This window comes from Eubalaena glacialis, chromosome 8 (genome assembly GCF_028564815.1).
Source record: "Eubalaena glacialis isolate mEubGla1 chromosome 8, mEubGla1.1.hap2.+ XY, whole genome shotgun sequence".
NCBI classification, from domain to species: domain Eukaryota; kingdom Metazoa; phylum Chordata; class Mammalia; order Artiodactyla; family Balaenidae; genus Eubalaena; species Eubalaena glacialis.
Window position 1 is genome coordinate 86,756,905 of NC_083723.1, and position 20,385 is coordinate 86,777,289.

At 36.9% G+C, this 20,385-nt stretch overlaps 1 protein-coding gene across 2 annotated transcripts in view; it reads right to left on the reverse strand.

The window, feature by feature from the left end:
• Nucleotides 1-16,080: 16,080 nt before the first annotated feature.
• MATCAP2 (microtubule associated tyrosine carboxypeptidase 2) overlaps nucleotides 16,081-20,385 on the reverse strand; it is an 81,791-nt gene continuing 77,486 nt past the window's right edge. For both annotated transcript variants that reach the window (XM_061197918.1, XM_061197917.1), the window contains exons 6-7: nucleotides 18,649-18,746; nucleotides 16,081-16,273 (exon numbers count right to left, since the gene is read on the reverse strand). In XM_061197918.1, the coding sequence (XP_061053901.1) occupies nucleotides 16,112-16,273; nucleotides 18,649-18,746 (260 nt within the window). In that variant the 3' untranslated portion in view covers nucleotides 16,081-16,111. The remainder of the gene's footprint in view (nucleotides 16,274-18,648; nucleotides 18,747-20,385) is intronic.

Genomic DNA, 20,385 nt, shown 5'->3' on the forward strand with positions numbered 1-20,385 from the left:
TGATCACTATAGCTTTGTAGTATAATTGGAAATTAGGGAGTCTTATGCCTCTAGTTTTGTTCTTCTTTAAGATTGTTTTAGCTATTTGGGGTCTTTGTGTTTCCATACAAATTTTAGAATTACTTGTTCTAGTTCTGTGAAAAATGCCATTGGTATTCTGATAAGGATTACATTGAATCTGTAGATTGCCTTGGGTAGTATAATCATTTTAACAATATTAATTCTTCCAATCCATTTGTGTCATCTTCAATTTCTTTCATCAATGTTTTATAGTTTTCCAAGTCTTTTACCTTCTTGGTTAGATTTATTCCTAGATGTTTTCTTTTTGATGCAATTATAAATGGGGTTGTTTTCTTAATTTCTTTTCTCTATTGTTTACTAGTGTATAGAAATGCAACAGATTTCTGTGTATTAATTTTATATTCTAAAACTTTACTGTAATTATTAGTTTTAACAGTTTTTTGATGTCTTTAGGATTTTCTATATATAGTATCATGTCATGTGCAATCTACAAACAGTGACAGTTTTACTTCTTTTCAATTTGGATTCCTTCTGATTATTTTTCTTCTCTGATTACTGTGGCTAGGACTTCCAATACTACGTTGAGCAAAAGTGGTGAGAGTGAGCATCTTTGTCTTGCTCCTGATCTTAGAGGAAATGCTTTCAGCTTTTCATATTGAACATGATGTTGGCTGTGGATTTGTCATATATGGCCTTAATATGTTGAGGTATGTTCCTTCTATACTCTGTATTTGAGTTTTTATCATGAAGGGATGTTGAAATTTGTCAAAAGCTTTCTCTGTATCTATTGAGATAATCCTATGATTTTCATTCTTCAGTTTGTTAATATGGTATATCACATTGATTGATTCATGGATGTTGAACCATCCTTGCATCCCTGGGATAAATCCCACTTGATCATGGTATGATCCTTTCAATGTGCTATTAAATTTGGTTTGCTAATAATTTTTTGAGAATTTTTGCATTTATATTCATCACAATAGTGGCCTGTAGTTTTCTCTGTAATGCTGGCCTCGTAGAATGAGTTTGGAAACGTTCCCTCTTCTTCAATTCTATGGAAGAGTTTGAGGAGGAGTGGCATTATTTTTTCTTTAAATGTTTGGTAGATTTCATCAGGGAAACCATCTGGTCCTAGGCTTTTCTTTGTTAGAGTTTTGATTACTAATTCAATCTCCTTACTCAGTACTGGTCTGTTTAGATTCTCCATTTCTTCCTTATTCAGTCGTGGTAGGTTGTGTGTTTCTAGGAATTTATCCATTTCTTATAGGTTATCCAATTTGTTGGTGTATAGTTGTTCATGGTAGTCTAAAATTATCCTTTGTATTTCTGTGGTATCAGTTGTAATATCGTTTTCATGTCTGAGTTTGATTTTTTTTTTTTCTTAGTCTAGCTAAAGGTTTGATTTCTTCTTTAACCCACTGGTTGTTCAGAAGCGTGTTGTTTAATTTCCACGTATTTGTGAATTTTCCAGTTTTCCCCTCGTTATTGATTTCTAGTTCATACCATTTTGGTCAGAAAAGCTATTTGGTATTATCTCAATCTTCTTAAAGTTTCTAAGACTTTGTGATATGAACTCTATCTTGGAGAATGTTCTATATACACTTGAGAAGAATGTGTATTCTGCTGCTTTTCGATAGAATGTTCTGTATTTGTGTTATGTAAATTTTGTCCAAAGTATAGTTCAAGTACATTTCCGTATTGATTTTCTGTCTGGATGACCTACCCATTGTTGAAAGTGGGATACTGGAAGTCCCCAACTATTATTGTATTGTTGTCTATTTCTCTCGTCAAATCTATTAGTATTTTCTTAACATATTTGGGTGTTCCAAAGTTGGATACACATATGATTGTTATATTCTCTTGAATTGACCTCTTTATCATTATATAGTGACCTTCTTTGTCTCCTGCTACAATTTTGGCTTAAAGTCTATTTTGTCTAATATAAGCATAGTTACCCCTGCTCTTTTTGGTTTCCACTTACATGAAACATCTTTTTCCATCCCTTCACTTTGAGCCTATGTGTGACCTTAAAGCTGGAGTGAGTCTCTTGTAGGCAACATATGGTTGGGTCTTGTTTTCTACCCATCCAGCCACTCTGTGCCTTTTGTTTGAAGAATTTAATCTATTTACATTCTGAGTCATCATTGATGGGAAAGAATTTATTAATGCCATCTTACTCTTTTCTAGAAGCTTTGTAGTTCCCTTGTTCCTTTCTCCCTCTCTTGGTGCCTTCCTTTGTTAATTGATGATTTTCCATAGTGATATGCTTTGATTCCCTTCTCCTTATCTTTTGTGAATCTACTGTAGGTTTTTGCTTTGTGGTTATCATGAGGTTTACATAAAACATCTTGTGGATATAAAAGTCTATTTATGCTGATAACTTCAACTGCATACAAAACCTCTATCCTTTAACTCCTTCCACACTTACATTTTTGATGTCACAATTTACCTCTTTTTATGTTGTGTATTTATTAACAAATTATTGTAGTTAGTTATTTTAATACTCTTGTCCTTTAACCTTTGTACTAGGGTTATGTGATTAACACACCACCGTATTACAATATTAGAATATTCTAAATTTGGCTACATGTTTACTTTTACCAGTATGTTACTAATTAGTGTCCTTTCATTTCAGCTTGAAGAACTGCTTTCAGCATTTATATTATTGAATTTTGAGTTCTTTATATATTCTAGATACAAGTCCCTTATCAGATACATGACTTAAAAACTTTTCTTCCATTCTGTGGGTCATATGTTCATTTTTTTGATGGTATCCTTTTATGAACAGGAGTATTTAATTAACTTACTTATTTTTTCTAATCACCTTTTCATATTAATAGATGTTTCCTTATTTTAGAGTTTTTAAAAAAATTTAATTTTTATATTATATTGGGGTGTAGTTGATTGACAATGTATTAGTTTCAGGTGTACAGCAAAGTGATTCAGTTATACATATGCATATATACATATGTGCATATATCCACATGCATATATGCATATATCCATATATATACATATGCATATATCCATTCTTTTTCCATATAGGTTATTACAGAATATTGAGTAGAGTTCCCTGTGCTATACAGTAGATCCTTGTTGATTATTTTATGTATAGTAGTATGTATATGTTAGTCCCCCAAATTCCTAATTTATCCCTCCCCTCCACCCTTCCCCTTTGATAACCATAAGTTTGTTTTCTAAGTGTCTGAGTCTATTTCTGTTTTGTAAATAAGGTTATTTGTATCATCTTTTTAGATTCCACATATAAGGAATATCATATGATATTTGTCTTTCTCTGACTTACTTCACTTATTATGATAACCTCGAGGTCCATCCATGTTGCTGCAAATGGCATTATTTCATTCTTTTTAGGGCTGAGTAATATTTCATTGTATATATGTATCACATCGTCTTTATCCATTCCTCTGTCAATGGATATTTAGGTTGCTCCCATGTCTTGGCTATTGTAAATAGTGCTGCAATGAACATTGGGGTGCATGTATATTTTTGAATTATGGTTTTCTCCGGATATATGCCCAGGAGTGGGATTGCTGGATCATATGGCAACTCAATTTTTAGTTTTTTAAGGAACCTCCGTATTGTTCTCCATAGTGGTTCTACCGATTTACATTGCCACCAACAGTGTAGAGGGTTCCCTTTTCTCCACACTCTCTCCAGCATTTATTGTTTGTAGACTTTTTGATGGTGGCCATTCTGACTGGTGTGAGGTGATATCTCATTTTAGTTTTGATTTGCATTTCTCTAATAATTAGCGATCTTGAGCATCTCTTCATGTGCCTCTTGGCCATCTGTATGTCTTCTTTGGAGAAATGTCTATTTAGGTCTTCTGCCCATTTTTTGATTAGGTTGTTTGCTTTTTTTTTGATATTGAGCTGCATGAGCTGTTTGTAAATTTTGGAGATTAATCCCTGGTCAGTTGCATCATTTGCAAATATTTTCTCCCATTCTGTGGGTTGTCTTTTTGTTTATGGTTTCCTTTGATGTGCAAAACCTTTTAAGTTTAATTAGCTCCCATTTGTTTATTTTTGTGTTTATTTCCATTACTATAGGAGATGGATCAAAAAAGATATTGCTGTGATTTATGTCAAAGGGTGTTCTGCCTATGTTTTCCTCTAAGAGTTTTTATTGTGTCAGGTCTTACATTTAGGTCTTTAATCCATACTGAGTTTATTTTTGTGTATGGTGTTAGAAAATGTTCTAATTTCATTCTTTTACATGTGACTGTCCAGTTTTCCCAGCACCATTTATTGAAAAGATTGTATTTTCTCCATTGTATAGTCTTGCCTCCTTTGTCATAGATTAATTGACCGTGTGTGGGTTTATTTCTGGGGTTTCTATGCTGTTCCATTGATCTATATTTCTGTTTTTGTGCCAGTACCATACTATTTTGATTAATGTAGCTTTGTAGTATAGTCTGAAATCAGGGAGCCTAATTCCTCCAGCTCCATTTTTCTTTCTCAGGATTGCTTTAGCTCTTTGGGGTCTTTTGCGTTGCCACACAAGTTAAAAAAAGTTTTTGTTCTAGTTCTGAGAAAAATGTTATTGGTAATTTGATAGAGATCACACTGAATCTGTAGATTAGCTAGTGTAGTATAGTCATTTTGACAATATTGATTCTTCCAATCCAAGAACATGATATATCCTTCCATCTGTTTGTGCCATCTTCAATTTCTTTCATCAGCATTTTATAGTTTTCAGAGTACAGGCCTTTTGCCTCTTTAGGTAGGTTTATTCCTAGGTATTTTATTCTTTTTGATGCGATGGTAAATGGGATTGTTTCCTTAATTTCTCTTTCTGATCTTTTCATTGTTAGTGTATAGAAATTCAAGAGATTTCTTTGTATTAATTTTTTTATCCTGCAACTTTACCAAATTCATTGATGAGCTCTAGTAGTTTTCTGGTAGCATCTTTAGGATTTTCTATGCATAGTATCATGTCATCTGCAAATGGTGACAGTTTTTCTTCTTTTCCAATTTGGTTTCCTTTTATTTGTTTTTCTTCTCTGATTGCCATGGCTAGGACTTCCAAAACTACGTTGTATAAAAGTGGTGAGAGTGGACATCCTTGTCTTTTTCCTGATCTTAGAGGAAATGCTTTCAGCTTTTCACCATTAAGTATGATGTTAGCTGTGGGTTTGTCATATATGGTCTTTATTATGTTGAGGTAGGTTCCCTCTATGCCCACTCTCTGGAGGGTTTTTATAAACCGGTGCTGAATTTTGTCAAAAGCTTTTGCTGCTTTTGAGATGATCACATGGTTCCTCTTCAGTTTGTTGATGTGGTGTAATACACTGATTTGTGGATATTGAAAAATCCTTGCATCCCTGGGATAAATCCCAGTTGATCATGTTGTATGATCCTTTTAATGTATTGTTGGATTTGGTTTCCTAGTATTTTGTTGAGGATTTTCACGTCTAAGTTCATCAGTGATATTGGCCTGTAATTTTCTTTTTTTGTGTGGTTTATCTTTGTCTGGTTTTGGTATTAGGGTGATGGTGGCCTCATAGAATGAGTTTGGCAGTGTTCTTTCCTCTGCAATTTTTTGGAATAGTTTGAGAAGGACAGGTGTTGACTATTCTCTAAATGTTTGATTGAATTCACCTGTGAAGCCATCTGGTCCTGTACTTTTGTTTGTTGGAATCTTTTAAATCACAGTTTCAATTTCAGTACTTGTGATTTGTCTGTTCATATTTTCTATTTCTTCCTGGTTCAATCTTGGAAAGTTGTACCCTTCTAAGAATTTGTCCATTTCTTCTATATTGGTATATAGTTGCTTGTAGTAGTCTCTTATGATCCTTTGTATTTCTGTGGTGTCCACTGTAACATCTCCTTTTTCATTTCTAATTTTATTGATTTGACCCTTCTCTCTTTTTTTTTCTTGAGTCTGGCTGAAGGTTTCTCAATTTTATTTCTTTTCAAAGAACCAGCTCTTAGTTTCATTGATCTTTTCTATTGTTTTCTTCATCTCTGTTTCATTTATTTCTGCTCTGATGTTTATGATTTCTTTCCTTCTACTAACTTTGGGTTTTGTTTGTTCTTCTTTCTTTAGTTGCTTTAGGTGTAAGTTTCGGTTGTTTGAGATTCTTCTTGTTTCCTGAGGTAAAACTGTATTGCTATAAACTTCCTCTTATAACTGCTTTTGCTGCATCTGATAGGTTTTGGATCATTGTGCTTTCATTTTCGTTTGTCTCTAGGTATTTTTTGATTTTGTCTTTGATTTCTTCAGTGATCCATTGGTTGTTTAGTAGCATATTGTTTAGCCTCCATGTGTTTGTGATTTTTCCAGTTTTTTTTTTTTTCGTGTAGTTGATTTCCAATCTCATAGTATTGTGGTCAGAAAAGATGCTTGATATGATTTTAATTTTCTTAAGTGTACCAAGGCTTGCTTTCTGGCCCCCAGAATGTGACCTATCCTGGAGAATGTTCTGTGTGCACTTGAGAAGAATGTGTATTCTGCTGCTTTTGGATGAAATGTTCTATAAATATCAATTACATTCATCTGGTCTAATGTGTCATTTAAGGCCTCTTTTTCCTTATGGATTTTCTGTCTGGGTGATCTGTCCTTTGATGTAAGTGGGATGCTGAAGTCCCCCACTATTATTCTGTTACTGTGGATTTTTTCCTTTTATGTCTGTTAACATTTGCCTTATGTATTGAGTTGCTCCTGTGTTGCCTGCATATATATTTACAATTGTTATATCTTCTTCTTGGATTGATCCCTTGATCATTATGTAGTGTCCTTCTTTGTCTCTTGTAACAGTCTTTATTTTAAAGTCTATTTTGTCTGATATGAGTATTGCTACTCCAGCTTTCTTTTGATTTCCATTTACATGGAATACTTTTTTCCATCCCCTCACTTTTATCTGTGTGTGTCTCTAGATCTGAAGTGGGTGTATCCATTCAGCCACTCTGTCTTTTGGTTGGAGCATTTAATCTATTTACATTTGAGGTAATTTATCAATATGTATGTTTTTACTGCAATTTTGTTAATTGTCTTGGGTTTGTTTTTGTAGGTCTTTTTTCTTCCCTTCCTCTTTCGTTCTCTTCTCTTGTGATTTGATGACTATCTTCAATGTTGTGTTTGGATTACTTTTTCTTTTTTGTGTGTGTATCTACTGTCGGTTTCTGGTTTACGGTTACCATGAGATGTAGCAGCCTATATATAAAGAAGATTGTTTTAAGTTGCTGGTCTTTTAATTTCAAATGCATTTCCAATATTCCACATTTTTATTCTCCTCTACCCACGATTGCTGGTTTTGATATCATATTTGTGTGTGGACAAATATGTATGTTTACTTTTACTGGTGAGCTTTACCATTCATAATTTTCTTGTTTCTAGTTGTGGCCTTTTCTTTTTATTTTTTGCTGCATTGGGTCTTTGTTGCTGTGTGTGGGCTTTCTCTAGTTGTGGTGAGCAGGGGCTACTCTTCATTGTGGTGCGCGGGCTGTAGGGACGTAGTCTTCAGTAGTTGTGGCACACAGGCTCAGTAGTTGTGGCACATGGGCTTAGTTGCTTCACAGCATGTGTGATCTTCCTGGACCAGGCATCGAACTAGTGTCCCCTGCATTGGCAGGAGGATTCTTAACCACTGCGTCATCAGGGAAGTCCGCTGTGGCCTTTTCTTTTCTGCCTAGAGAAGTTACTTTAGCATTTGTTGTAAGGCTGGTTTGGTGGTGGTGAATTCTCTCAGCTTTTGCTTGTCTGTAAAGCTTTTGATTTCTCTGTTGAATATGAACTAGAGCCTTGCTGGATAGAGTATTCTTGGTTGTAGGTTTTCCCATTTCATCACTTTAAATATATCATGCCACTCCCTTCTGGCCTGCAGTTTCTGCTGAAAAATCAGCTGATGACCATATGGGGACTCCCTGGTATGTTTTTGTTGCTGTTCCCTTGTTGCTTTTAATATTTTCTCTTTGTCATTAATTTTTGTCATTTTGATTAATGTGTGTCTCGGCATGTTCCTCCTTGGGTTTATCCTGTAAGGGACTCTCTGCACTTCCTGGACTTGTTTCCTTTCCCATGTTAGGGAAGTTTTTGAGTTACTATCTCTTCAAATATTTTCTCAGGCCCCTTCTCTCTCTCTTTCTGGGACCCTATAATGCGAATGTTGGTGTGTTTAATGTTGTCTCAGTGGTCTCTTAGACTGTCCTTTCTTTTCATTCTTTATTCTGTTCCACAGCAGTGATTTCCACCAATCTGTCTTCCAGTTCACTTATTCTTCTGCCTCATTTATTTTGCTATTAATTCCTTCTAGTGTATTTTTCATTTCAGTTATTGTATTGTTCACCTGTTTGTTCTTTGAATCTTCTAGCTCTTTGTTAAACATTTCTTGTATCTTCTCAGTCTGTGCTTCCATTCTTTTCCCAAGATCTTGGATCAACTTTACTATCATTACTCTGAATTCTTATTCAGGCAGATTGCCTATCTCCACTTCACCTAGTTGTTTCTGGGGTTTTACCTTGTTCCTTCATCTGGACCATATTTCTTTGCCATCTCATTTTGTTGAACTTTGTTTGTGGTCTCCGTCTCAGGCTACAGGTTTGTAGTTCCTCTTCTGCTGTCTGTCCCCTCGTGGGTGAGGTTGTTCCAGGGGTTTGTGCAGGCTTCCTGGTGGGAGGGACTGGTGCCTACTCCTGGTGGGTGGAGCTGGGTCTTGTACCTCTGGTGGGCAGGGCCACTTCAAGGGGTGTGTTTAGAGGCAGATGTGGACTCATGACTTTAGACAGCCTGCCTGCTATAGGTGGGGCTGTGTTCCCACTCTGTTGGTTGTTTGGCCTGAGGTGGCCCAGCACTGAAGCCTAAAGGCTGTTGGGTAGGGCCAGGTCTCACTGCCAAAATGGCAACCTCTGGGAGAGCTCACACTGATGAATACTCCCTGGGGCCTCCACCACCAGTGTCTTTACCCCCACAGTGAGCCACAGCTGACTCCTGCCTCCCCAGGAGACCCTCCAAGACCTGCAGGTAGGTCTGGCCCAGGCTCCTATGGAGTCACTGCTTTGTGGTGGTTCCCAGTGCTCATGATACCTTGTGTGTGTGTGCCCTCCAAGAGTGCAGTCTCTGTTTCCCTCGGTCCTGTGGAGCTCCTGCACTCAAGCCCCACTGGCCTTCAAAGCCAAATGCTCTGTGAGCTTCTCCTCCTGATGCTAGACCTCAGGCTGGGGCTCAGAACTCTCAGTCCTGTGGGAGAGCCCCTGTGATATAATTATTTTCCCGTGTGTGTCGCCCACCTGGCAGGTATGGGATTTGATATCACAACAGTGCCCCTCCTACCATCTCATTGTGGCTTCTTCTTTGTCTTTGGACGTAGAGTACCTTTTTTGGTAGGTTCCAGTCTTTTTTGTCTATGGTTGTTCACCAGTTAGTTGTGATTTTGGTGTTCTTGTGATAGGAGGTGAGCTCAAGTCCTTCTACTCTGCCATCTTGTCTCCTCCTTCAAGAGTATTTAATTTTAAAAATGTCCAGTTTCTTTTCTTGGCTTGTGATTTTGGTTCTAAGGTATGTAACTAAGTGGAAATAGCAACGCATGCAGAATTATTTATACAATAGTAATCTATCGTTGTAAAAAATGATGAAGGATGAGGAGAAGGAGATATATATACATATATTTGTGTTTGCCTGTGTACGCACAAACTGATAAGTTTTATAAGAAACTGAAAATAGTAGTTATCTCTGGTGGGGGAGAACAGGGATGGGAGCCACAGGTTGGAAGGAGAATTTCTATCATTTTATTTCATTTATTAATATGAAATTTAAAAAATTTCAAAATGCAGTGATTAAATCTAGAATTCTGCTAACACACTCAATAAAACAATAAACATGGACTCAAAAATGCAAGAAAAATTTAAAGACCATATGTGCATATAGTAGAGAAAAGTCAAATAAAAATAGTATGGAGTAAAAGTGAGTTTCTTTCTTACTCCTGACTCCTAGTCCTTCAGTGTCACCACTCTTACCTGTATCTCGTGTAGCCTACTAGAGATGTTCTGTGACTATACAAGTGTACATGTACATACACATACCGTCCCCCCACCCCTTTTTAAAAAATCAAATAGAAACTGATTTCAAACACCATTCTGAAACATGCTTTTTACTTAACAATAGATTTTAGAGATTGTTCTACGATGATGTAGAATCTAAATTAATACGTACAGGCCTACTTTACTTTTAAATAGGCTATATAGTTTTAACATATAAATATGTCATCTAACTAGTTCCTTGCTAATGAATTTTAAGGTTGCTTCCACTCTATTTTTACCACAATGTTGCAGTGCAAAGACACATATCTTTGCACAAAGATATATGTGTGCATATATTTTTGCATATGTGTGCAATGTATATATGATGAATAAGTGTGATTGTGTGTGTACTTATTGTGGAATTGTTGGGTTAAGGATACATATGCTTTTAACATTTTCATGTATTTTCTAATAGAGCTCTAAAATCAACTTATCAAAAACATCCTTTTGAGATTGTGCTTGGAAGCACTTCTTGGAAGGCAGATCTAGTGGTAATGAACTCTCTCAGCTTTAGTTTGTGTGGGCAAGTCTTTATCTCTCCTTCATTTCTGATGGAAAACTTTGCCAGAGTATTCTTCGTTGGCAGTTTTCTCTCAGCACTTTGAATATATCACCCCACTGTCTCCTGGCCTGTAAGGTTTTCACTGAGAAATCTTTTAATAACAGTATGGAGGGTCCCTTTTAAGTTACAAGCTTCTTTTCTCTTGCTGCTTTTAAGATTCTCTTTGTCTTTTATAGTTTTATTATAGCATGTCTTGAAGAGGATCTCTTTGAGTTTGGTGACCTTATGAACTTGGATATCCAAATTTTCCCTCAGATTTGGGAAGTTCTCAGCCATTATTTCTTTAATAAGCTGTCTGCCCCCTTCTCCCTCTGAAACTCTAATAATTTGCAAGTTGTTTCTTTTGATTGTATCCCATAGATCACATAGGCTTTCATTATTCTTTTTCATTCTTTTTTGTTTTCCTCTGACTGCATAATCTCAAAGTTCCCATCTTCTACCTCACAGATTCTTTCTTCTGATTGACACATTCTGATATTGATGCTACCATATTTTTCATTTCATTCACTGTATTTTTCTACTTCAGAATTTCTGTTTGGTCCTTTATGATTTTTCTTTGTTAAACTGCTCATTTTATTCAAGTATTTTCTTGATTTCATCAAATTGTCTATTCTTGTAGCTCACTGAGCTTCCTTAAACAGTTATTTTTCATTCTTTTTCAGGTAAATCACAGATCTCCATGTCTTTGGGATCAATTACTGGAAGATTATCATAATCCTTTGGTAGTGTCATGTTTTCTTAAGTTTTGCTTTGTTGTCTTCGTATCTGAAATAGCAGTTGCTTCCTCTAGTCTTTACTAACTGCTTCAGGAGAGAAGTAAGTCCAGTCATCCCTGCTAGAGATTCTGAGGCTTCCTCAGATCAGCTATGGGTAAGCCTACTGCACACTTCTTGCCCCCTTATGGCAGAATCCTTAAGCTTGTATGTCTTCTCTTGAGTCTGCAATGCAGAAGGTTAGGTGCTGACAATCTCCCTTCTGCTTTCCCAAGTGTGGGGCTAAAGCTCACATTTGTGGTCTCCCTCAGGCCTGCAGATTCAGTTTGGCTTTTTTTTGGCATGTTCACTAGCTGTCTGCCAAAGCTTGCTCTTGATGCTATCAGGAGTGCAATAGGAAGCCACAGGGTGGGGTGTGTGTGTGTGGGTGAGGCACATGGAGCACTGCTGGTTCCCATGGGCTGGTCAGGGAGATCCACAGGTAAGGTGTCCCCAGTGCCAGGTGGGCTAGCTTCTTGATGGGACTGTGAGTTAGTAGGCTCTGTGACTCTTTACTGCCCTCCAAGAGTCCTATCCGCTGTTCTCCTAGCACCTTCCCACCCCTTCATCATGCAGCTCAAGATTCAGTAGTCTGGAATGAGGCAAGAGAGAAATGGGCCTCTCTGGTGGCTTCCCACATAGTTGGAGAAGCTGGGTACTCAGTCACTTGCATTTTCCCCTCCAGGAGAAATCATGGGCTGAGAAGGTCTCTCTTGGCCCTGAACTGTGCCACCTTGAGGGAAGGATAATGAGGGTAAAATCAAACTGTTCCTCTTCAAAGCATCTAAACTCATTTATTGCTCCAAGAATGTGCTGAAAATTCTCCACTGGAAACCCAGACTTTCATAAAGGTGCTCTTGTCTGTGGGTGATTGTCTGTCTAAGATAGTACTTTCCAGGGGTTTCCACACTGCAGCTGAGAGGGCCTGGAGCTGGTTTGGAGGGCACTGCAGGGTCCAAGCCAGGACCTAGGTCTGTATGCCTATAAGCCAATGCATGGGCAGGAAAGATTCCTACCAGGTTGCTTGGTGATTCCTACAAAGTTGCTTGGTGTTGGATCCCTAAGCTCCCACCAGGTCATTTCTGTCTGTATATGGATACCAAATTGCTGGGGGTGGAGGACACAAATGAGGGAAAGCTTTTTCAGCCATGCTGATGTCACTTCTGAAGCTGGTCGTCTTTTGTTTGTTAGGATAACTGGATAGCTGGGAAGAAATGCATGCTCAGTAGTCTCTTGGTGGTCAGATTTCTGCTCTTTTGCTTTGTCCTCTTTCTTTAGGTACAATTCTTTTCAGTTCTGAAGGCTAGAAGTTCAAGATCAAGGTGTTGGAAAGCTTGATTTTTTCCTGAGAACCATAAGGGAAGGATCTGTTCTGGGCCTCTCTCCTTGGCTTGCAGATGGCTGCCCTCTTGCTTCCTCTTCATATGCTTTTCCCTCTGCATACTTGAAATTCCACATATTCTTAAAGCTAGCTAACAAACAAACACTGGTATTTCTCATCCTGGCAGTTTCAAGATATTAATTCCTTTAGCCACTGGAATCAGAGTGAACAAAAATGAATGAAATCATAGCCAGCTGACAAGGCTTTCACAAGTGCCTTAAAGGTTTGGATTCAAAGACCAAGACACTTAAGGATAAAGTGCTGACTCCCTTGGGCATCTGCTGAAGGGCTCAAGGGATCTCCTCAGGGCCTGTGATGACCCAAGCAGCTGTATTCTTGGGTCTACTCCTTCCCCTAGGCTAAAGTTGCTCAGGTTCCAAACAAGCCTTGCAACGAGTGGTAATAAAATACTGTAAATACTCACTACTTTGCAAGTGATCTTTGTCTCTGTGCTTCAAACACATGAACAGGCCCATTTACTATGGTTTACATTCTTTTGGTAACACTTTTTGGGTATGGTACTGGCAGTGCTGTAACCTGGGTCTGTGCCACTCTTCCTCACTGGACTGTGGAACATTTCTTGTCTTCATTAGAGGACCTCTGACACTCAGCACAGATTCTGCTCCTCAATCGGTTCTGCATAAAAGTTTATTCAATAAACAGGGTAGTAAATTAAGACAGAATTTTCCCTCTCTCCTTCTCCCTATGCCCCATGGGAGTATATGCTGAACTAATTAGGGGAAAGGTAGAGTGTGGCAAATATAATATTTCTCTATAAATAAGAATACTAGAAGACAAACATGATTGATGGTATTTTCAATAATTACCACAATAAAAAACCTGGAAATACCACAATAAAAATATAATTAGGTTTTAAAAGAACAGAAGTTTGCATGCATATATATCCAAATAGTTCATTTGAGAACCTCAGTGCTATTTATTTCTATTACAGCTAGACACAAAATGCTCAAAGACTGAAAATATAAAGAAACGAAGACTATGGATTTATGTTTGCAGACTATTTTACTTTGAAACTGTCTGGTGTGAAAACCTAACAAACAGTTTATCAGAATTTGTATTTGATACAACTATATGTTTGTTAGAATTTCAGTGGAAAAAACTGATGAAATCCTACTGATCAATAGCCTATAGCAAATGACTCTTCTAATTAAAACGAATATGATCTTCAACTATTCTCCTAAGTACTGTGGCTGTAATTTTCTATTTATAAAAACTTTCATTTTAGAGAACAAAACTGACCTTAATGCTATTTCAAGAAAGAGAATAAACATTAAATCTTCAATCTCAACTTTTAAAGCGTAGAGCTCTTTAAGTATTTCTGCTAATCTTAAACTACTTTTGGTTCATTGCTAACTTTTGAAATATCTTAATGTGATTTAAGGTCGTTTTTTTTTTTTTTGGTCTGGATAGTGCTCATGTTTTTTGTCTTTATACCAAAGCAGTAAGGCAAGAAAGCTTTTCCTTTTCTGGATCATATAACATCTATCCATTTTAAAATTCAGGGACTATAACCACTACAAACAATCCTACCAATAGGAAATTAAGGCTGCTGTGATTTTCCTTTATATTTAAACCATAACATAAGATTAGCAGTGTTATTGCCTACAAATGCTGAATTTATAATCATTTGACCTTAAGTCACAGGACATAAATATTGCCATTTCTGTCTGTACTTCAATTCCAGCTAATAAGACATTGTTTTCACAATTACCTTTGATAAAGTCTGAAGATGAAGTCAGAAAACACTACACAGAGCTGAAACTGGATGACTCTGCTACAAGGAAATAATGCTTGAGAGGACAAGAGTGGTCTTCTGGTGTCTGGTTAGTGTTGGCGCACTGTGCCCCCAGCCCCAGTGCAGGTCACACTCCAGCCAGCATGACACAGGTATGGGCACCTTCAGTACTCTAAAGGGCCTTGCCTGCTACTGCCAAAGGTGAAATGCGTGGCTTTGCAAGAACTGCCAGGTGCCAGTTAGAGTATATCATGTTTGTTGGAGGTTTGTTGAAGTACATCGTTCTTTGAGGTGAGCCCTTCCAGATATATGAAAGAGAAAATCCCATAACCTTGTCTGCAAAAGAGTTTCTAAAATGTGAATGTGAACCAGGCTTTGCAGTATACATCTACCAGTGTTAGCACCATATTTAAGTCTGAATTGAGGTAAAGATAAACTCTCAGATAGACTTTGGGTAGAAATCACAGTAGCAATTTTGAATGGGGTGTTTACAGCAGTATTCTTTCTGATTAAAATAAGTTTGAAAAAACTACTTGATCCCAAGTATACCTATTATACCTATCCAAGTATATACTGAAATTGATAAATTACAAAGCTAGATATAAGCTTTTAGCAGGAGAAATGTAGTAAAACAGAACTCACATTCTTGAAATTCAAAGTATGTCATTATTGGCTTGATGAAGTCAAAGATTTTGATAAAATACTGAGCCAATAATATCACAAAGCCAGTTTACCAAATGACAATGCCCAGAATTTCTGTTTCTCAGAGTATATAGTCAAGCTTACTGTAGATGCTACCCAGTCAACATCCAGCTCCTACATGATTTATCCCCTGCTCATTGCTCCATTTAATAAAAAAGGTAAGTAGCTTCTCTCTTCCCCAACTATTTTGATTTATGTAGAAAAACTTCTGAGACTTGGGAAGGAAAGACCCTAAAACTTGGTTAAAATTTTGAAGGTGTCCAGTATGTTTCAGCAGATGAAAACCGAGTTTAGTTAAGGGATAACTGGACAAAATACGGTAATCTTCTACTTTAGTTCCTATAAGCTGAATAAGGTGAAACAATAATGTGTAAAATAAAGAACTGAGAACTTTTCAAATTGCTTTTCCCCTCCCTTTAACATTACTTAACATATAATAAGAAATCTTAAATTTCTTATTTTCTAGCTTTTGGGAGCATAACACAGACTAATTTTTCAAAGGAGAATAATTACCATTATTTATTAAATAAAATATTACCTTGGAGTTTGAACAACACAGGAATTCCATCTCTAGTAAGAGCTGGTCTTGGTGCTCAGGCAGAAGTTTATCACTCAATTTGACCAAGATTCCTCAAAAACACCCATCAGCAGTATTTTCATCTGACTCTGTTGAGATTCAGATGAAAACAGGAGTAACTTTCCCCTGTAGCCTATAGAAACATTTTAGGGAAACAGTTTAAAGTTTGTTCTTAACCTAAATATTCAGCTGAATACTGCAGATCATTCTTCAGAAAACTCATGTAAACAGTCATTCTTCTTTTATAAATCTGCTGGTGCTAACTGCACCTAATTGGTAATATACATGGAGGTATAGCTTAGCTATGTTTGCAAGAATGCTAATTAATATATAAGATCTTTCAGTTCCCTGTCAGTCAGTTCATTCACTTCCATGATCTTCTCTAAGTGTTCCATATATCGGCCATGGTCCTGCAGAAAGTGAGGGACCCTCATGTTTTCAGTAACTGCCAATCCTTTTAAGCGATCCACATCTTCATAAGAGACCTGAAAAAAGGAAGATGGGTTACTTTTTAAATGTGACTACCAGTTAGATTTTGAAGAGCAATTTCTTCCTTTGGTCTTAAGTGAAACTTTATGTAGACTGTTTTTGAAATTACTCTCTAATACCTGGAAAATAACAAAATTTACTGCGTTAAATAAGAATGTATTTATCTGCCCCTTCATACCATGACCATATTTTTAAAAATCAAGTCAGTATTTGATTTAACAATCTATCTTGGATCTACAGTTTGTCTAGAAATTAAACAACTAAACTTAATGTATGTGTGTGAAAGACTGAACCTAAACAAATTTCCTGCCTAAATCTAAATATAAGAATTGGGACTTCTCTGGTGGTCCAGTGGGTAAGACTCCATGCTCCCAATGCAGGAGGCCCAGGTTCAATCCCTGGTTGGGGAACTAGATCCTGCACGCTGCAACTAAGCAGCCCGCATGCCACAATGAAGATCCCGCATGCTGCAACTAAGACCCAGTGCAGCCAAAGTAAATAAATATTTAAATAAGTAAATAAGAAAATAATTAGAATGTAAATACTGTATTATTAAGTTAGGAAAGTCAGCACAATTATACATTAAATTCCTTTTTCTATTTAATTTGAGAAATAAAATAATGTTTTGTGTTAAAAATATCAAAATAAAAGCAAGAGAATTTAAGTATTTTTAAAAATTTCACATCTCTTTCATTCACTTGAGTAAGAAGCCAGTCTTTCATAAATATTATATTAAGTTTAGGGGTGAAACTTTAAGTTCTATAAATTATCTTTCAACTTTTAAATTCCAAAACATAGCTGGCTTTAAGTACTATTATCTTCTGATCAACACTCTTCCTGGTTCAGTAGGAAGGCTTTAAATAATCATGTTCATATTAAGTTTTATTTATATTTCAGTTAAAATTGAGTATTTATATCACTAAGTGTAATAGGTTATAGGAAATAGGTTTGGTGTTGATATTGGCATGGTTTTGTAATTTATCTTAAACCACTCTGAGTTTATTATAAGGAGAGAATGAGTAAATATACTGATGTTGGGAAATAAGGTTCTCATTTTAAGAAAAGAGATATGCATATGGAATGGAGATGTAAAAAGACCTTGTGATGTCTGATTTGAATTAGAATGCCCTTATGATTTAAAACAAATATATGATATGCTCATTGAAAAGGTCTAGAAGCATCAGCGCTCCAGTAGTGATGTGCACACCTCGTGCTCAAGTCTTGTTTTCTAAATACCATTTCCCACTAAAAAGAATCAAGACTTCCTTGGAGAAACATCTAATCTCAGATTTGGGTAGGAAAAGTGTAAGGTGAGCCCAGAATATTTTACTTTGCTTGAAAACATGTAGACATTTTGCTTGAAAACATGTAGACATGTTTTAAAAAACACAGGAGCAGCCATTGGAAGAGCTGAATAAAAAAGTGGAGGGAAGTGTAACAGAATTCAAAGATCTCTATTTTGCTACCACCAGTGTAGTAACTGATTTGGGCAAAAATCATCAATTGATGTTAAAATCATTTCTGGAAAGGCTGTTAGACAATGGTACATTTGAAGGTATCATCCCACAAATTACTTATTAATGGAGGAAAGGTACCTTTATAATGGAGAGATCTGGCAGTAACTAACCCAGGTGATTATACACAGTATCACCAATAATGGGACAAAATATCTCTCTAATGTGATGCACTGAAAAATGCATGACTCACTTTAGTATTCTTGGCAAAAATGTTTAACCTAAAGCTAATTACAAGGAAACAATCTGATAGTCCAGATTCTAGGAATTCTCAAGGAAATTTTCTTGGATTCTTAAAAATGTCATAAAAAAAGACTAGGGTGAGGGGGACTGTTATAAATTTAAGAGATTAAAGATGATAAGTGAATGCAAGGCATAAATCTTGACTGGATCCTGGGTCATGAAAAAGAGGTACAAAGGACATTTTGGAGATGATCTGGGGAATATAAAATAGCCTTTTTTTAGATGATATATGGAATCAATGATAAATTTCTTTAGAAAACATATGGTCATGTCAGAATATCCTTATTCTTGGGAGATACATACTGAAGTATGAAGGGGAGTAGAGTTATACCTGCAGCTTACTTTAAAATACTTTAGGAAAATATGCATATAAAAACTAATAATATATTCCCAAATTTCCTATTCCCTTCTTTATCTCATTGTCCACAAAGAAATATTGTAATTTGGTTCTGTGACAGAACCTCATTTCTTCCCTCCTGTTATCACATAAAGGAAAATTACTCCAACAATAAAATACATACAGTTTCAACTTGAGTCTTATTTAATCATGAAATGAGCTGGAGGAAATGTTGACCTGGTACGTTTGCGGACTCTGTGCCATTGGTTTCACTCACCTTCCCCAGGGCCGTCAGTAGATGAAAGTCAATGGTCTCTCTATATCGGAGGATTTGCAGGATACCATCCAAGTATACCTGGTCTTTACTGAAACACCCTGGAGGAACCAGAACAGTGTTTACTTTCTGACGTTTAAAAAAATTAAGTAACTAAATACCAGCCCATTCACTTTACTGTAGGAGTCAGTCCTGTACTTAAAAAATAAATAGGGCAAATTAGAAATTTAACTATAATCATAACATAAAATGTAAGGTCTTGAGAAGTACCACGATAACTACAGCCTAGTAGCTTCCCTTTAAGAATTCCTTCTCCCTGGCTCCCCACTCCCCATAATTAAAATAGCATTTTTCCCTAAAGAAACACTAGAGCAGAAACTAACACAACATTGTAAAGCAATTATATTCCAGTAAAGATGTTAAAAAAAAAAATACATGACTCTTAAAATTATCCCATCCTCATCTCTACCATTTGATCATAAACTTAACTTCCATGATTAACTGAAGGCATTCGGGTGGGGAGGGCTGGGAGAGGATAGTTGTAGAGTAGTTAAGTTTCAAAAGGGGCCAATGTGGAGACATGGGATTTCAGAAATTCCTGGGTTTTTTATAAGAAATAATACCCTTTACCCCATTAAAGTTAACTGTAGGTGATTTTGATACTATTCCTCCCTATAAAAACAAGAATTAGAACTGGATTTTAAAGCATATGAAAAAATATGAAATAGACATGAAAATTAGGAATAGCTCATGAGATCTGTGCTTAGATAAAAAATGGTATTCTGCTTACAAAGAAAACCTTTCTCCCATCATGACATAACTTGTGTAAATTTTTTAAAATTTTGCTCTAGAATTAAATGGACTAGAATTCTACCAAATGGAGAGTCATATAATAAGAAATTATTGTTGAAGAGTTCCCAAGATGGTGGACTAAGAGGACCCTGAACTCACCTCCTCTCACGGGCATACCAAAATTACAACTCTTTACAGAGCAACTATGAGTGAGAAAGACTGGAACCTACCAGAAAAGATTTCTATAACTAAAGATATAAAGAAGGAACCAAAACTAGATGGGTAGGAGGGGAGAAACTGCAGTATAGTCAAGACCCACATCCTGAGGTGAGAGACCTACAGATGGGAAGATAATTATAAGTATAGAGGTTCTCCAGAAGGAGCAAGAGGTAAGAGACCCACATCAAGCTCCCCAGCCCAGGGGTCCTGTGCTGGGAAGACGAGACCCCAGAATGTTTGGTTTTGAAGGTCAGAGGAACTTACTTTCGGGAGACCCAGAGGGCTGTGGAAAAGAAAGACCCCACTCTTAAAGGGTGGGGTGCACACAAAATTTCACATGCTCTGGGACACAGGGAAGCAGCAGTAATTTGAACAGAGCCTGGGTCAGACCTACTGGTGATCTTGAAGAGTCTCCCAGAGAGGCAGGAGGCAAATGGAGCTTACTCTGGGGACACAGGCACTGGTGGCAACCATTTTTGGGAGTTAATTCTACCATATTGAAACTGGTGCTGCAAAGCACCATTTTGGAATCCTCCCTCTAGCTTATTAGGCGTGGGACCCAGCCCTGCCCCCACTCACCAGCCTATAGGCACACGTACTGGATCACCTGAGAACAAGCAATTAGCTGGGTGGAAATATAACCTCACCTACCAGCAGACAGACACCAGCCCCAGAACAACCACGGCGTGCTATGCCAGGACCCGGCCCAGCCACCAGCAGTTGGCACCA